Below are 15,365 nucleotides of genomic sequence, written 5' to 3'. Positions count from 1 at the left end.
GATTCCTAATGGTTTGTTCAAATGCTGACCAGTAATAGAAACAGTTGTTTGACATTTAAGACTTGCATTCAGAACTTTGGGATCAGTAAAAACATGTTCAGTGTTTTTAAAATATATCTACAGTATTCTGCTCTTTTTCTGCTGCATATCTGGTCAGTTTGAATGGAATTGCTAATTTGACTGACCAGTGGAAACAAATATGTGTGCAGTAATTAATAAATTACAGAAATTACATAACATAATTTTTTATATATATATTTTAAACTTTCGCAAATCCCCCCAAAATGTGGAACCTGCATGTGGTCAAGTATAAGTCAAAAATGTATTATTAATTACATTATGAAAAAGACATTTTCATGCATCATGATACATTTTTATATTTTTTTATCTCACAAATGCAACCAAAATATATAACATGAACATTTAAATGAACTTTCTGAAAATTTTATTGAGAAATCGACAAATAAAATATTAATATCTGTGTGTATAACTGTGGCTCTTAAAGGGACGGTTCACCCGAAAAAATGAACCAAATTCTATAGCATGAGCATTTAATTGAACTTTCTGAATTTAATTGAGACATCCACAAATAAAATATAAATATCTGTATATAACTGTGGCTCTTAAAGGGACAGTGTTGTCTTCTTTACCTATGTTAAAGCGTTAAGAATGGTTACATTTTTTTCAGCTTTCTTCACAATTGTCTATGTTCAACTGTTCAATTCATAAAGGTTTGGAACCACTGCAGTGTGAGTAAACTTTCATTTATGGGTGCAATATCCCTTTTATATCCTTTTCAAACTAAATAAAAAACAACTTAAAGAAACACTTTTATATTGTCCGTACAAAAAGAGATACATTTTTTATGCTACAGTGGTTTGTCAATTGGCAAACAAAATGTCAATAAAATTCAGCCCCATGAGTGTATTAAATATGGCAAAAAAATGTTTATATCAATTTATACTTAAATGCAAAAATGACCTCAACATGAAATGCAATCAATTTGAAGTTTTTAATATGTTGTATATCTTAAAAAGTCACTAATATGTCGTTTTGGCTAAAAACTGCAAATCTTCAGGGTCAAATCTGATTAAAACCATGGATTTTTAAGTTGAAAGACTATTAACTGCAAGTCACAGCAGGTTTAAATAAAAGCTCTGTCTTTGGCAGGCACTGCTATGTTGAAACGCGTTAGATATGACTGATGTTGAGGTGACGTATGAAGACTTCATCGCCTCTGGAAGGACCGGCAGACGCAATGCTGTACACGACATCCTGGGATCCTCTGGTGGGCTGGACGCTAGCGGACTCTCCCAAACGCTGTCTGAGCTCAGCATCGGCAAACCAGGTCACTACAGTCTCCTTAACTAATCACAAACAACATGAGAGCCGGTCATGTAATATGGCACTGAGAGGCAGGCTGCCCATCAATAATGTATCAGACAAGCCTGCTTTGGGCAAACTAGAGATTTTAGAGGTTATGTTAGTGGCTTCCCACAACAGTTTTAGCTGAAGACAAACATTGATGTGTTTTTATCAAATATAGGCCTGTTTTAGCTGAGGGCATTCCTGGGAAAAAGCAGAGCAGCTACTGCTAAACAGCCTGCTTAGCCGTAGGGCATTGAAGATATGCTAGTTATCTTGACCTAACAAAGCCAACATGCTGGGATTCTGTTTAAGCTTTTTCTGGAACAACTTTTTGTTTGAGTGTTCAAGCTACTTGAGTCAGACATTTAAGATTTTAACTCTGTATATGTGATATATTTTATAACTCATCAGACTTGCAGTTTTTGTAAAAACAACTACTAAAATGACAAAAACAATCCTTTTGACTTTAATTAAGCGTGTTAAAACGTTTGAACATTAAATATTAAATCAAATTTTACACATTCACTAGTTCAAGACATTTTGATCTCACTGTTATCCATCTATATATCATTAGCAAAGCTTTGCATTTACTCTAAGCAACATGCTGTTAGCAACATGCTAATTCAAATTAACAATATACCAACCATCAGGGGCGTTGCTAGACATAAAGCTGTACTCCCTCAAAAAAAAAGGTTAGATAGATAGATAGATAGATAGATAGATAGATAGATAGATAGATAGATAGATAGATAGATAGATAGATAGATAGATAGATAGATAGATAGATAGATAGATAGATAGAAGTATTATTGTTCTTATACAATTATTATTCTTAATAAATTAATCCTAAAATTAGAAAATTATCCTAAATAACTAGAAAACAAAATAAAGACACAACTGGAGTGATGCTAAGATCATTTAAGAAAGCTTTTGCATGAATAAATATTTCATTAGAATGAAATTCTCTAGACAATTATATAATCTATAGAATACAAAAAAGATGTTTATAGAATTATCTGTTGTTTGGTGACTTGACACATGGCAGAGAATAATATTATAATATTTATTAAGTCTTTACCTCCCTGACTCGTCATCCCTCCTTTTTACTTCATACAAAAAAATCTATCAGGAGAGATGCTTAGTAAGATCACCATCATAATATTTAAACTTTAGATTTGTCGACTTGCAAAACTCACTGCATGCCGTCACCTCCGCATAAAAGGCTGTTACATCGGTTTCACAACGCATGAGCAGCGTGGGAGCAGCAAGTACTTTTTTCGACATGCATGTTAACAACCGGCACTCGCACTGGGAGAAGGGCAGTGCGTCAGGGTTCAGCTGGAGCGGTGTTAGGCACGGGTATGGTTTTTTCTGTGCACATGCTGAGATGGGTCAGTTTGCTTTTTGAATAAACGCATTGCTTTCACCAGCGTTGGTTCGGGTACACAGAGACTAATGTCTTTATTCTGGGATTACCACTCCTAATAAACACACTTTGCATGTGAAGTACATCATATATCAAAGCATTTACTGGGGCACTTGCAATTTTTACTGGGGCCCAGTAAATTGGGTCTGGGACGCCCCTGCCAACCATCAAAGAGGGAACATGGTCATTTAGGATTTTTTATGTTCAGGTGTGTGTGTTATGGAGGGGAAAGACTAAATACATTTTACAATATTTTTTTGACTTAAACATCTGTCAACGGATAATTTAACAAAAATTGTTCTGAACACCTAAAGGCAATCCATAAATCCTTGGGTCCAAAATTACAAATTAAAACCTTTTCTGTTAAGCAATGCATGCTAGCATCATCCTAGAACAGGGGTGTCAATCTCAGTTCCTAAAGGACTGCAGCCCTACACAGTTAAGTTCAAACCCTCCTTCAACACGCTTACTGGTAGGTCTCAAACAAACCTGAAGGACTCAATTAGTTGGATCAGTTGTGTTTAATTAGGGTTGGAACTAAACTGTGCAGAGCTGCGGCCCTCCCGGAACTGAACTGAACTGTCAAACATCAAGCTCAAATGTTATTTTAAACTTTAAAACCATGCTAATTCATGCTAGCACACTAATTCATGCTAGAAATTTGCTGTCAACATACAAGCTTAGTATAATAACCATGCTAGAAACATGTTAATTCATGCTAACAAAATGCTGAGCGTTTTAGCAACATGCTAAAACATGTTAGCTATCAGACAATGCTAGAAATGTTTATCCAACATTTATCATAATCAGAAAAGGCTTTATTGCCAGGTATGTTTACGCATATGAGGTATTTGTTTTTGTGACAGTACAAAAGAATGACAAAAGCACAGTTTAAGAGGTTAATTCGTGCTAAAAGAATGATAAACTTGCTAGAAACATGTTAGCATGATGATAATTGACTTCTGCTGACTTCAACCATTTAAAGACTTTCAGATCTGGCATTTCAATGCCAACATTTGCCATAAAACTTTACAAACATTAATTTCCATCAAAACTGTTTCATTACAACATCCTGATTTCTTTTTGTGCATTCGCTAACAATACTCTCTCGTTTTTTTCTACTTTGGGATGCAGGGAATGATGAAGAGAAAAGCCAGCGCTCGGCTGATTCTGAACCGAAGCAGGAAGAAGCCAATGGTGAAGGCACGTAAAAGACTTCAGTGAAATAATGAAGTAGGAAACCCCCTCTAGTGGCTGATTTTAGTCATGCAGGGGTTGATACTGAAACATACAGAGCATCCCTCTCCCTTATGGATCCAGACGGAGGAGACTTTGCTATGAGGAAGCTAATGTGAAAGGCTGGGCCTTACGAATCGCAGCACAGTGGTTTTTATACATCCACCGCTGCTTTTGCTGAAGTAGGTATGACTTTTACTTAGAAGTTCACTTTAGTAGGTTTTGGTAGATCTACTGGTGGGGATTTGGGTCAGAAATAATGACATTCAAATGGTGGAGATCACAGGGTCTGATTTTGAACAACACCCACTGATCTTGTGATTTCAGATTCACTTGTTAACTGCCAGAGTAGCAGCTAATACGCACTTAATACACTGTCATTTTATAGATGTGGTGTTGTAATAGTAATATCAGATTTTGATATCAAATAGTGCTGTGTTTCTTTGATATCTTCGATTTATGTTGATATTCACATAATCTGTAAGTGCTGCATTTTTGTTAAACACTCAGAATTCATTAAAAAAAACTACAGTTTATGATGGTTTTGCATGGCACCTGTCAGAATATGTGTTTAACTGTTCACATCCCGAAGAGCACTAGTCATTTGTGTTCAGAGCATTTGCAGTGTGAGCTGATGATAATTCCTTGAGTGTTTTATATTAAGCATTATGAAATCCAGCTTGATTTGAAGTCCTGACTGACACTGCCTATTAACCCTTTTGAAAATGTGTTCAATAGAGCTTGCCTTACCAAACTTCTGCCCATATTTTGTCTTCCAGTCTTTAGTTCTATGTCCTCAATTTTCCTTTATTATATTTGATGATATTTTCATTTGTGGGTACATAAATATTTGAATAAATTCAAGAAGTGTTTGGGAAAAAATGTTTCCTATTGTTCATTTATGCCTATACATGTAGATTTGTATAATAGAACATTAATTAATATTAATCTTATTAATATTAAAATGTATTACATCTTTATATGTGTGTTATGTTATATTTAGATATGCTCTGTACTAATGGGAAAGTTTTTGATCTCTTAATTGCCTGAAAAAAAATAATTAGAATGTTTATATTATAATCATAACATATCATTATATGTTTGCTTATTCTCAATTCTGCCTTCTATATGAGATTACGCACATTGTTTAAAAGGGCAAGCATGATTGTTGGGGAAGCAACACATAATCTAACAACATTTGATCTAATGGAGTGACTTGTAACTGACAAAAAGACCATTTTGAGGGATGTAAACAATAACAATGGTCCTAACATTTGCTCTATTACTTATTCATTTCCACAGCCTCCAAGAATATAAAAAGGTCCACATATATCACTAAACAATTTTGATTTCTTTTTAACGTTATGATATGATTAAATTGCCTTTTTGTTACAGTTACAAAATAGTTTGACAACAAGCAGGAAATGTTCATGGGCCAGTGACATCACCACATTGAAATGGTCTATATATAACAATCACCTATGCTTGCTCCTCCTACTAAAATAATCGTTTGAATAATTACTTATAAAATCGTTAAAAAACATTCTGCAGCATTTAATAAAGTATTTTAAAGTATTAGTTGTTAATTATTGTATTAAAAAAATTTATTATTTGATTTCATATTTATGAAATTATTTTTTGTAAGTTGCCTACAGCTAAATATGCTTTTTACAAAAATATTCAGACAGTGCTCTTCCGGGAGATGGCGCTGTTCACTAACAAATCTTTTTCTTTCTACAAACGCAGCTCCACCTAATGACTCAATGAAGCCAGTGCACAACATCCATTTTAGATTGTTATATTTCTCCTTTTAAACTTTCACTACAATCAGTTAGATCATGTAGTTTTAGTAGATGCATATAACTACTTTATGTTAAACAATGTATAATAATTATTTAATTTTGACACAAGGTAGTTTAAAATACTACAGACAGCGGACAGACAGACAGATAGACAGATAGATAGATAGATAGATAGATAGATAGATAGATAGATAGATAGATAGATAGATAGATAGATAGATTTACAAACAATCATTCTTCTACTTAACATATAACATTATTTATCATTTAACCTGCCTAATGAATCCATTGTTAAATATAACTTGAAGAAGTGAAATGCAAGAGTGCAGAGCAGTGTGGTCATTTGCGCTGTGATTTCTGTGTGAGTATTTTGAGAGCCGGAGCCGCTGACCTTTTCTGCCTTTTAAGTGTCAGAGGCGCACATTAATCATTAATCAGCTTCATGCAGCACACTGGAGTTCACAGATCTCTGCCAATTTCACAAGCACTGAGTCCATGTGGCGGATCTGAGAGATCACTTATGTCATTGTGAACAGCAGAGACGAATGGTAGTTTATAGCAGATGCCAACTCTACCCTTAAAATCAACCTGACATTAAATTAAAATTTTGTTTATGTGTTAGTATCAATATGTTCATCTTAAATTTATATATAAGCTAGTTTGCTCCATTAATCATTTGTATTATTTTAATGATAGTTTTAATTAACTGTCCTGATTTTGGCTTATTTTAATATATTAATATTAAAATTATTAATCAATATAATTATCAAGATAATTTGTATTATAATATATTAATTATAGTATAAAACAATAAAATGTAGTATAATTTCCTATAGAACATAAAACAGATAATTGAAGAAAATTCGGTTAATTAGGTTAACTAGGCAGGTTAGGGTAATTAGGCAAGTTATTGTATATCGACGTTTTGTTCTGTTGACTATCGGAAAAATATATAGCTTAAAGGGGATAATAATATTGACCTTAAAATGGTTTTAAATAATTAAATAGTTTAATATAATATAATAGTTTTTATTCCAGCTGAAAAACAAATAAGACTTATCAGACATAATATGAAAATTACTTTGCTCTCTTAAACATCATTTGGGAAATATTTAAAAAAGAAAATCAAAGGGGGGCTAATAATGTGTGTGTGTGTGTGTGTGTGTGTGTGTATATGCATGTATATGTGTGTATATATATATATATATATATATATATATATATATATATATATATATATATATATATATATATATATATATATATATATATATATATATATATCCTAATCTGTGAAAAAGAAGCAAGACAGCCTATAAGGATATAAGGCTTAAACAAACAAACATACAAAAACCTAGTTATCACAAAAAGTACAGTACTTTCCCAGTTGATTGATTACATTCATAATTCCAAATGTTTTTGAAGTTTTTTACAATGTTATGTTTAAATATGATTATTATAATATTTTTGTTATATTAGACATAAAATATTTTTTTTTTTACTGAGGGGAATTTCTGAATGTTTTATATGACTCCACAATTTATAAAATACTGTGAATGGCCCAAAAAATATGTATTTATAATTTTATGTTTTGAGAATACATTGTTGTATATAATACGGAGATTTGCATATGGACATATGCTTCTTTAAATACCTTCAGAAATGAAAACTCGAAATAAGCACAACATTTTTCGAATGAAGAACCAACTACTCGCCCTCATGTTGCTCTTTGTGGTGCAATTTTTTTCACCATCAATCCTGCTGGTGTTTTCTATGTTATGAAAGTGAATGGTGACTTGAGGTGGCCAGCAGCAAAAAGATAAAAAAGCACTCAAAAGTCTTCTAAAGCCATCTGAAAACAAATTTTGTTTGAGGAACAAATTTAACACATCACTAACTATTAAATCTCAAATAGTTGTGTTGCCTTTGATGTCTATGACTTCTGGTCACGTGACGTAATAGCCAATGATGTTTTAATGCATCAAAAGCTATTGAATGGCTTCAAAACACTTTGAATTTAGATGTATGACTTGTTGTTGTTGTTATATTATTATTATTATTTGGTCAGTGTGAAACTTGACAATATTACTGTTGGTAGAAAACATCACACAGGTTATTATTTAATCTAAATATAAATGATAAAAAATCCATTATTTGTAACTTTTCTATAGTTTAACTAAATAAAAAAAAATTAATCTAAATAAAAGTTATAAATAAGCCAATGGTAAACAAACAAACAAAGAATCAAACAAACACTGAAAGAAATATTTTTTTTATTTAACTGCTGAATCTAAAATAATAATAAAATTAAAAATATCACAACCATGCGAGCCATTAAATTTTATTCTGCTCACCATAAACTTTAGTCCAAAATAACAAGTAAAACTACTTCCAAGCTTTCAGTTAAGCATAATAACCCTTTCTCAAATTCCAATACACAGGCCTAGTCCTATAAATTTGCTGCTTAATTAATAAATAATAACACACACACAAAAAAACCCTTGGCAAAACTTGCCGTGGAGTTTGAACCTCCTGAACTTGTGCCCACCTGTCCTCTCGTCGCCACCCACGGCGTGTCAGTCAGTCAGGCTGGAACTGATATTGGCTGTCCTGTCGCCGCTTGTTAACCGCTGCTCCACTAATGATCCTCCGGCTGTCGGCGGGGAGGGAGAGCCGCGAGCGCCGCCTCATCATCACTGCTGTCGGGCCGCGCGGCTCAGCAACACCGCCTGCGGGGAAAAGACCCTCGGAGCGCGAGCTGCAGGTCCCGCGTCACGATCCGCCAGATCAAGGGGGATTGTAATTAGACAGTGACATCGGGGTGGCAGTGGGACGCTTGTAATGAGGGCCGTGAGGTGGTCTAATGCAGACAGACTGAGAGAGGGAAATGGAGAGAGGGAAGATATCATGCATTTATGTTTTATAAGGATTACCGGCAAAGGTCAGGCTGAAGTCTTGCTGATGCTCGACGGAGAGATCGAGTACAGAGAGCTAAACAAAAAGGAGGACAGCTTGACTCTGGCACACATGACAGCCGCGACTGACTGCTTGACTGTGTGTGTATGTGTGTGTGTGTGTGTGTGTGTGTGTATGGAGCAGAAACAGTAGAGCTAGGACTACAAAACTTAGACTTGATGCTTGCTCTAGCACATAAGTTTTTCGTTGCATTTTTTGACAATGATTTAGCCTGTTTTTAGGAATTAGCCCAAGTTTTCCCTCTCAAACACGTAAATGTGTAGGCAACAAATAGTGATATACAGCATGTTTTTATCAAGTATGTGTCCTAATATTGACCCTTTTGATGTCCTAGTTAAACAACTAATTAAAAAGTAAAAAAAAATAAATAAATAAACATAAAATACTCGATTAAAATGTAAACATCAATATAAAACAGAAACCAATATTAATATTTATTTTATTATTAGTATTATTATTATTATTATTATTATTATTATTATTATTATTATTATTATTATTAATGATAATAAATTAATATGGGGCGGCCTGGTGGTGCAGTAGGTAGTGCTGTCGCCTCACACCAAGAAGGTCACTGGTTCGAGCCTCGGCTGGGTCAGTTGGTTTTTCTGTGTGGAGTTTGCATGTTCTCCCTGTGTTGGTGTAGGATGTCTCCGGGTGCTCCGGTTTTCCTCACAAATTTAGGTGAATTTGGTAAGGTAAATTGGCCGCAGCATATGTGTGTGAATGGGAGTATGGGTGTTTCCCAGTGATGAGTTGTAGCTGGAAGGGCATCCGTTGCATAAAACATGTGCTGGATAAGTTGGCGGTTCATTCCTCTGTGGCGACCCCAGATTAATAAAGAGACTTAGCGGAAAAGAAAACGAATGAATAAATTAATTGTCCTGTTCGAAAATATGCCTAATTTTCAAAACAAATAAAAAAAATTATAATAATGATAATAATAAAATTTAAATAAAATGAAATGGTGAGATGGTTGAAGGAATTAATTTTGCTTAGAGCCCCAATAATTGAAAATATGCATGAATCTGCATAGACAAACCTTTATTAGCAGAAAAATAAGAACTGGTCTAAAATTGACTTTAGTTTATAAAAGCAGTTTTAATTAATCAGGTTAGACTGGAAACATTATGTTTACTATTTAACTGAATGAACAGTAAAGTGTGTAATGCTTTGAAAGTTAGTGAAATGTGGAGGTGAAGTGTCAGTATCACTTCTATTGAATACTTTTTTCCTTAGCCGAGTGTTTTTTCAGTTGTTTCCACTGAAAGTGTTGCATTTAGAAAGCCCGCTGTTTATTGAGTATTGATGAATGTTTTGCATTTTGCAGTTGGAGAAGTGCTAAGAGTTGAGCATTTTTAGAAGGACGCTGGTGATTTCAGCTGTTTTGGTGGACACCGCACAATACAATTCTTTAATTTTGAATAATAAAGTTTTCATTTTTCCCCTGGAAAAACTACTCTACTACGACAACTGTTAATTAATAGATTCGTGCATTGTAGAAAACAGTTACTGAAATATATAATAAATTACAGTAAATATAAATTCTTCTGTAAAATGTTTTTCAGATGATTTTGATAAGATTCTTGTTTAATATCACAGGTGTCGAACTCCTGGACGGCCGCAGCTCTGCACAGTTTAGTTCCAACCCTAATTAAACATGTCTGATCAATCTAATTCAGTCCATCAGTCTAATTGAGCTTGTTTGAAACCTACAGGTAAATGTGTTGGAGCAGGGTTGGAACTAAACTGTGCAGAGCTGTGGCTCTCCAAGAACTGAGTTTGACACCTGTAATATAAAAGAATCTCTTCAAAGTCACCCCTTTGTCAGTTTGACGCTCCTGTTTTATATACATTTGTTTATTTAAAATGCTTTCACACTCTGAAATTGATCTATTCAATATTTCATTCATATTAATGTTTTATCTCTTCTGTAGACAGGATTCATAGACGCATATAAACAATTAGTGCTGCATGATACTGGGATATTTACATTTCCTGTACACTTTACAGTAAGACTCCAGTTCGACGTTAATCTCTTATGTAATGTTTATTTACTCCAGTTTACTTTATTGAACTGATAATGTTCAGTTGTATATATTTAAACTAACATTAACTTCTGCAACCGCTGTTTCTCACTGTTAATATAAATTAGTATTACCTAATGAGATTTTACTGTAAAGTTGTACCTATACTTTACATACTTTACAATTCTTTTGCAGTTGAATTTGTGTGACTCTAAACATTCATGAAAATAAAACAAAACTAAATAGACAAATTACAAAAAGATTTATTTATTATTATATATCGTGATATACAGAGTTATAAAAATGATCACAACAAGAAAACTTGATACTGTCATAAGCCTATAGTCAGAATATGTTCTCCGTGTTCAATATCTTTAGTAAATTAGGGTAAAAATTAACTAAAAGTTGTCGTCATACATACGCCATCATAGTTTTCTAAAATATTATATCTAAACATGCAAATGAGGTATTATGTAATTAACTTTGGATTAATTTGCATGTTTATTGCAAAAATCTGAACATGAACTTTTAGTCATGTTCAAAAAATTCCTGTTTCTTTTTTTTTTTTGCTTTTGACATATTAGAGTACAAAAAGGTATTTTGCAAACTCTTTTTATCACTATAAATAAGAAAATACTGCAAACAGCCAGAAAAAAAACTACACTTTGAAAAACTACATATTGTATATAATCAGGCAAATGTATGCATGAATATTTCCCTCTGTAAGAACCTTCATAATACAGATATGGATCTATATGAAGTGGAAAGTTTGGTGTATTTACACTAAAAACCCAAATAAGTTGACTGAACTAATTTAATTGAGTAAACTCGTTACCTCCATTTAATTGAGCAATAGAGTCTCCCAAAACTTGCATATTTAAGTTTATTTAACTTGCCGGTTTTGTAGACTATATTTAAATTGTTCAGTTCACCAAACTTAGTACATAAGTAGATGATACTTAAATTGTTCAGTTCACCAAACTTAGTACTAAGTTTGGTGAACTGAACAATTTAAGTATATATAGTCTACAAAACCGGCAAGTTAAATAAACTTAAATATGCAAGTTTTGGGAGACTTCATTACTCAATTTAGGCAAAAACTTGAGGCAACGTGTTTACTCAATTAATTTATTTCAGTCAACTTATTAAGGTTTTCAGTGTGTGTAATAATATACTTGTTTAAAATGTTTAACTAAATTTTAAACAAAAAATAAGTAGCCATTTATTCACATTATGATGAATAATTATACCTGAAGCCATTTGTTTTCTGATTAAAAAAAGACCTTGCACTTAAAAGGTTGCACAAATGATCTATTTTGAGCTCACTACACTTGAAACCTTAAGTTTATGCATTTTCATGGTACATAAGTTAAATTAGTTCATATTTTTAAGTGATAGAACCAAAATGTTAAATTTTAAGGGTTTACAGCGTAAGTGGACATATGGCTCACTGCAGAAAAAAAAAACTAATTTAGGGAGAATAGCAATTAAAATCTATGGACATAGATTTATATAGTGTGTGACAAACTATTTTATTCAAATTGACAGGTTCATGAAAACACAGTGTTTTAGCTTGCAGCGTCTCATCTTAATTATTTGTTCCCATTCTTAATTTCAGCTTCTCATGTCATTTTTTAATGAATGTGATGAAGTGACCCGCCTGGTTGTACATAAAGAGTATAGGGTATACAGGACTTCAGTGAGTCTCAGCTGGCTCTGATAGATCAGTACACTCACACAAATACATACATTGTTTAAGGCTTCTACCTCACAGATTACAATATTATTTCCTGGCAGATTGTGAAATGATTCATATTTATTACTGGTTAATATAACAATTTTTCTTATTTATCTGTCAGCTGGAGCCAAAATACATAAATCAAATATATAGGGATGCAGACTGTAACAATATGTAATTACCACAGTGTCTGGGCCCTCTCCCAATAAACACAATTACAGTGACGCATATTGCTCATATTGGGTCAGATTTTACAGGGTGGCAGACTTTTATGATTCTCGCACAGTCTCCGTGTGTTTATATGCTGCAGCGTCTCTGAGTGACCGATGCATCACTGGTTAAAGCAGGATTATTATCACTAACTAAAACTAAAGCCATAAATTTAAGAACAAATTTTAGTTCATGATAAATATGTAATGAAATAAATAATTGTTTATATTTGGAAATACACCCAAATAAATACTTGTAATTTTCATTATTTTAACTAGATTTAGAAAATTTAAATTAAAGAAAGATAAAACAAGTTTAGAAATAGGAAAAAGACTAAAAATTAAATAAATGTAAAACAACAAAACTAAATTCACACAATATATGTATGTATATGTATATATATGTATATGTATATGTATATGTATATGTATATATATATATGTATATATATATATTATAACATAATATATATGTATATATATGTATATGTATATATATGTATATGTATATATATGTATATGTATATATATATATGTATATGTATATATATATATATGTATATGTTTATATATATATGTATATGTGTATATATATATATATGTGTGTGTAAATATATATGTGTGTATATATAGATGTGTGTGTATATATATATATATATATATATATATATATATATATATATATATATATATATATATATATATATATACGTGTGTATATATATATATATACGTGTGTATATATATATATACGTGTGTATATATATATATATATATATATATATATATATATATATATATATATACATTATCCCATATATGTATAATGTCCATATATGTAAAACACATGTATGTCCCATGTATTTGTAACACCTATTTGTCCATGTGTTTGCCAGAAACATATATGTCCCATACATGTATAACATATATGTCCCATATTGTTAACATAAACGCATATGTTGTACTGTATGTCACATATATACAAACACATTTATGTCCCGGATATGCAAAACACATATATGTAAAACTCATATATCCTCGTAAATACCAGAAACATATGTGTCCCATGTATGTATAACACAAGTATATATGTCTAACACATATACATCCCACATATGTATAATTTCCATATATGTAAAACTAATATATGTCCCATGAATGTATAACACATTTATGTCCCATGTATGTTTAACACATATACGACCACATATAAGCCAGAAACATATATGTCCACACATATGCCAAATATATGTCTTATGTATATATAACACATATATGTCCACATATATACCAGAAACATATATGTCCACATTTATACCAGAAACATATATGTCCCATACATGTGTAACACATCTATGTAGGCCACAAATATGTAAAACACAAACACATATATGTAGAAGACATATACGTCCCATATATGTAAAACACATATACAGTATGTAGGCCTATAACACAATATACGTGAAAGACAACAATGTCCCATATATGTACAACACATATATTTCCCATGTATGTGAAACATAAATGTCCCATATATGTATGTTCACATATATGCCAGCAAGAAGGTCGCTGGTCTGAGTCCCGGCTGGGTCAGTTGGCGTTTCTGTGTGGAGGTTGCATGTTCTCCCTGTGTTCGCGTGGGTTTTTTCTGGGTGCTCCGGTTTCCCCCAAAGTCTGTAGTGTATGTGTGTGAATGAGTGTGTATGGTTGTTTCCCAATGATGGGTTGCAGCTGGAAGGGCATGCGCTGCGTAAAACATATGCTGGATAAGTTGGCGGTTCATTTCGCTGTAGTGACCCCTGATTAATAAAGGGACTAAGCCGAAAAGAAAATGAAAGAATGAATAAATGAGATGTAGCAAAATAATATCTAATCTAGTTGGCTAGTATTTCATAAAATGTGAAAATGATTTTAAAAACTCCTGTGAAAATGTCAGAATCATATAAATGCACCAAGATGCTCAATATATCCAGCATTATGGTGCTCAGTATAACTTACTATGTTCACCTGCTCCTTGTTTGAGTTTTATAATCTCTTATGAATTTAAAAGTAAATCTTTCACAACAATGATATATTAAAAACAGAAGCATTTTTCCAAAGACCTATAGGCCAATGTTTCTAAACAGCTCCAAATGTGGGTTGCAGATGTGTTTTGAGAGGGTCGTGAAGTTTTTGAGATGTGATTTTAAAAAACGTGTCTGAAAGCTGTTGATGCTTCTTTCAGACATGCTTCAGATATCTGCTTTTCATTCATTCATTCATTCATTTTCTTTTCGGCTTAGTCCCTTTATTAATGCGGGGTCGCCACAGCGTATGAACCGCCAACTTATCCAGCATATGTTTTATGCAGCGGATGCCTTTTCAGCTGCAACCCATCACTGGGAAACATCCATGCACACTCATTCACACACATACACCTCGGACGATTTTAGCTTACCCAATTCACCTAAACCACATGTCTTTGGAGGAAACCAGAGCACCCGGAGAAATCCCATGTGAACATGTGGAGAACATGCAAACTCCTGCTTTTAATTTGTTGAAACTTTTCACATTTATCATTTGTTTTCATGGTTACCAATTATG

The 15,365-nt window shown here is 32.7% G+C and overlaps 1 protein-coding gene across 1 annotated transcript; it reads left to right on the top strand.

Moving 5' to 3' along the window:
* The first annotated feature begins 1,197 nt into the window (after positions 1–1,197).
* On the top strand, positions 1,198–4,912 carry pkia (cAMP-dependent protein kinase inhibitor alpha). Its single transcript, XM_056450593.1, has 2 exons — positions 1,198–1,348; positions 3,929–4,912. The coding sequence occupies exons 1-2, from the start codon at positions 1,198–1,200 to the stop codon at positions 4,003–4,005; spliced, it is 228 nt and encodes a 75-aa protein (XP_056306568.1). The 3' UTR covers positions 4,006–4,912.
* The last annotated feature ends 10,453 nt before the right edge of the window (positions 4,913–15,365 follow it).

The sequence above is a fragment of the Danio aesculapii genome, chromosome 24, assembly GCF_903798145.1.
Source record: "Danio aesculapii chromosome 24, fDanAes4.1, whole genome shotgun sequence".
NCBI lineage: Eukaryota > Metazoa > Chordata > Actinopteri > Cypriniformes > Danionidae > Danio > Danio aesculapii.
Note: the sequence above shows the minus strand (reverse complement) of the source record. Positions and strands in the feature narration are given on the sequence as shown.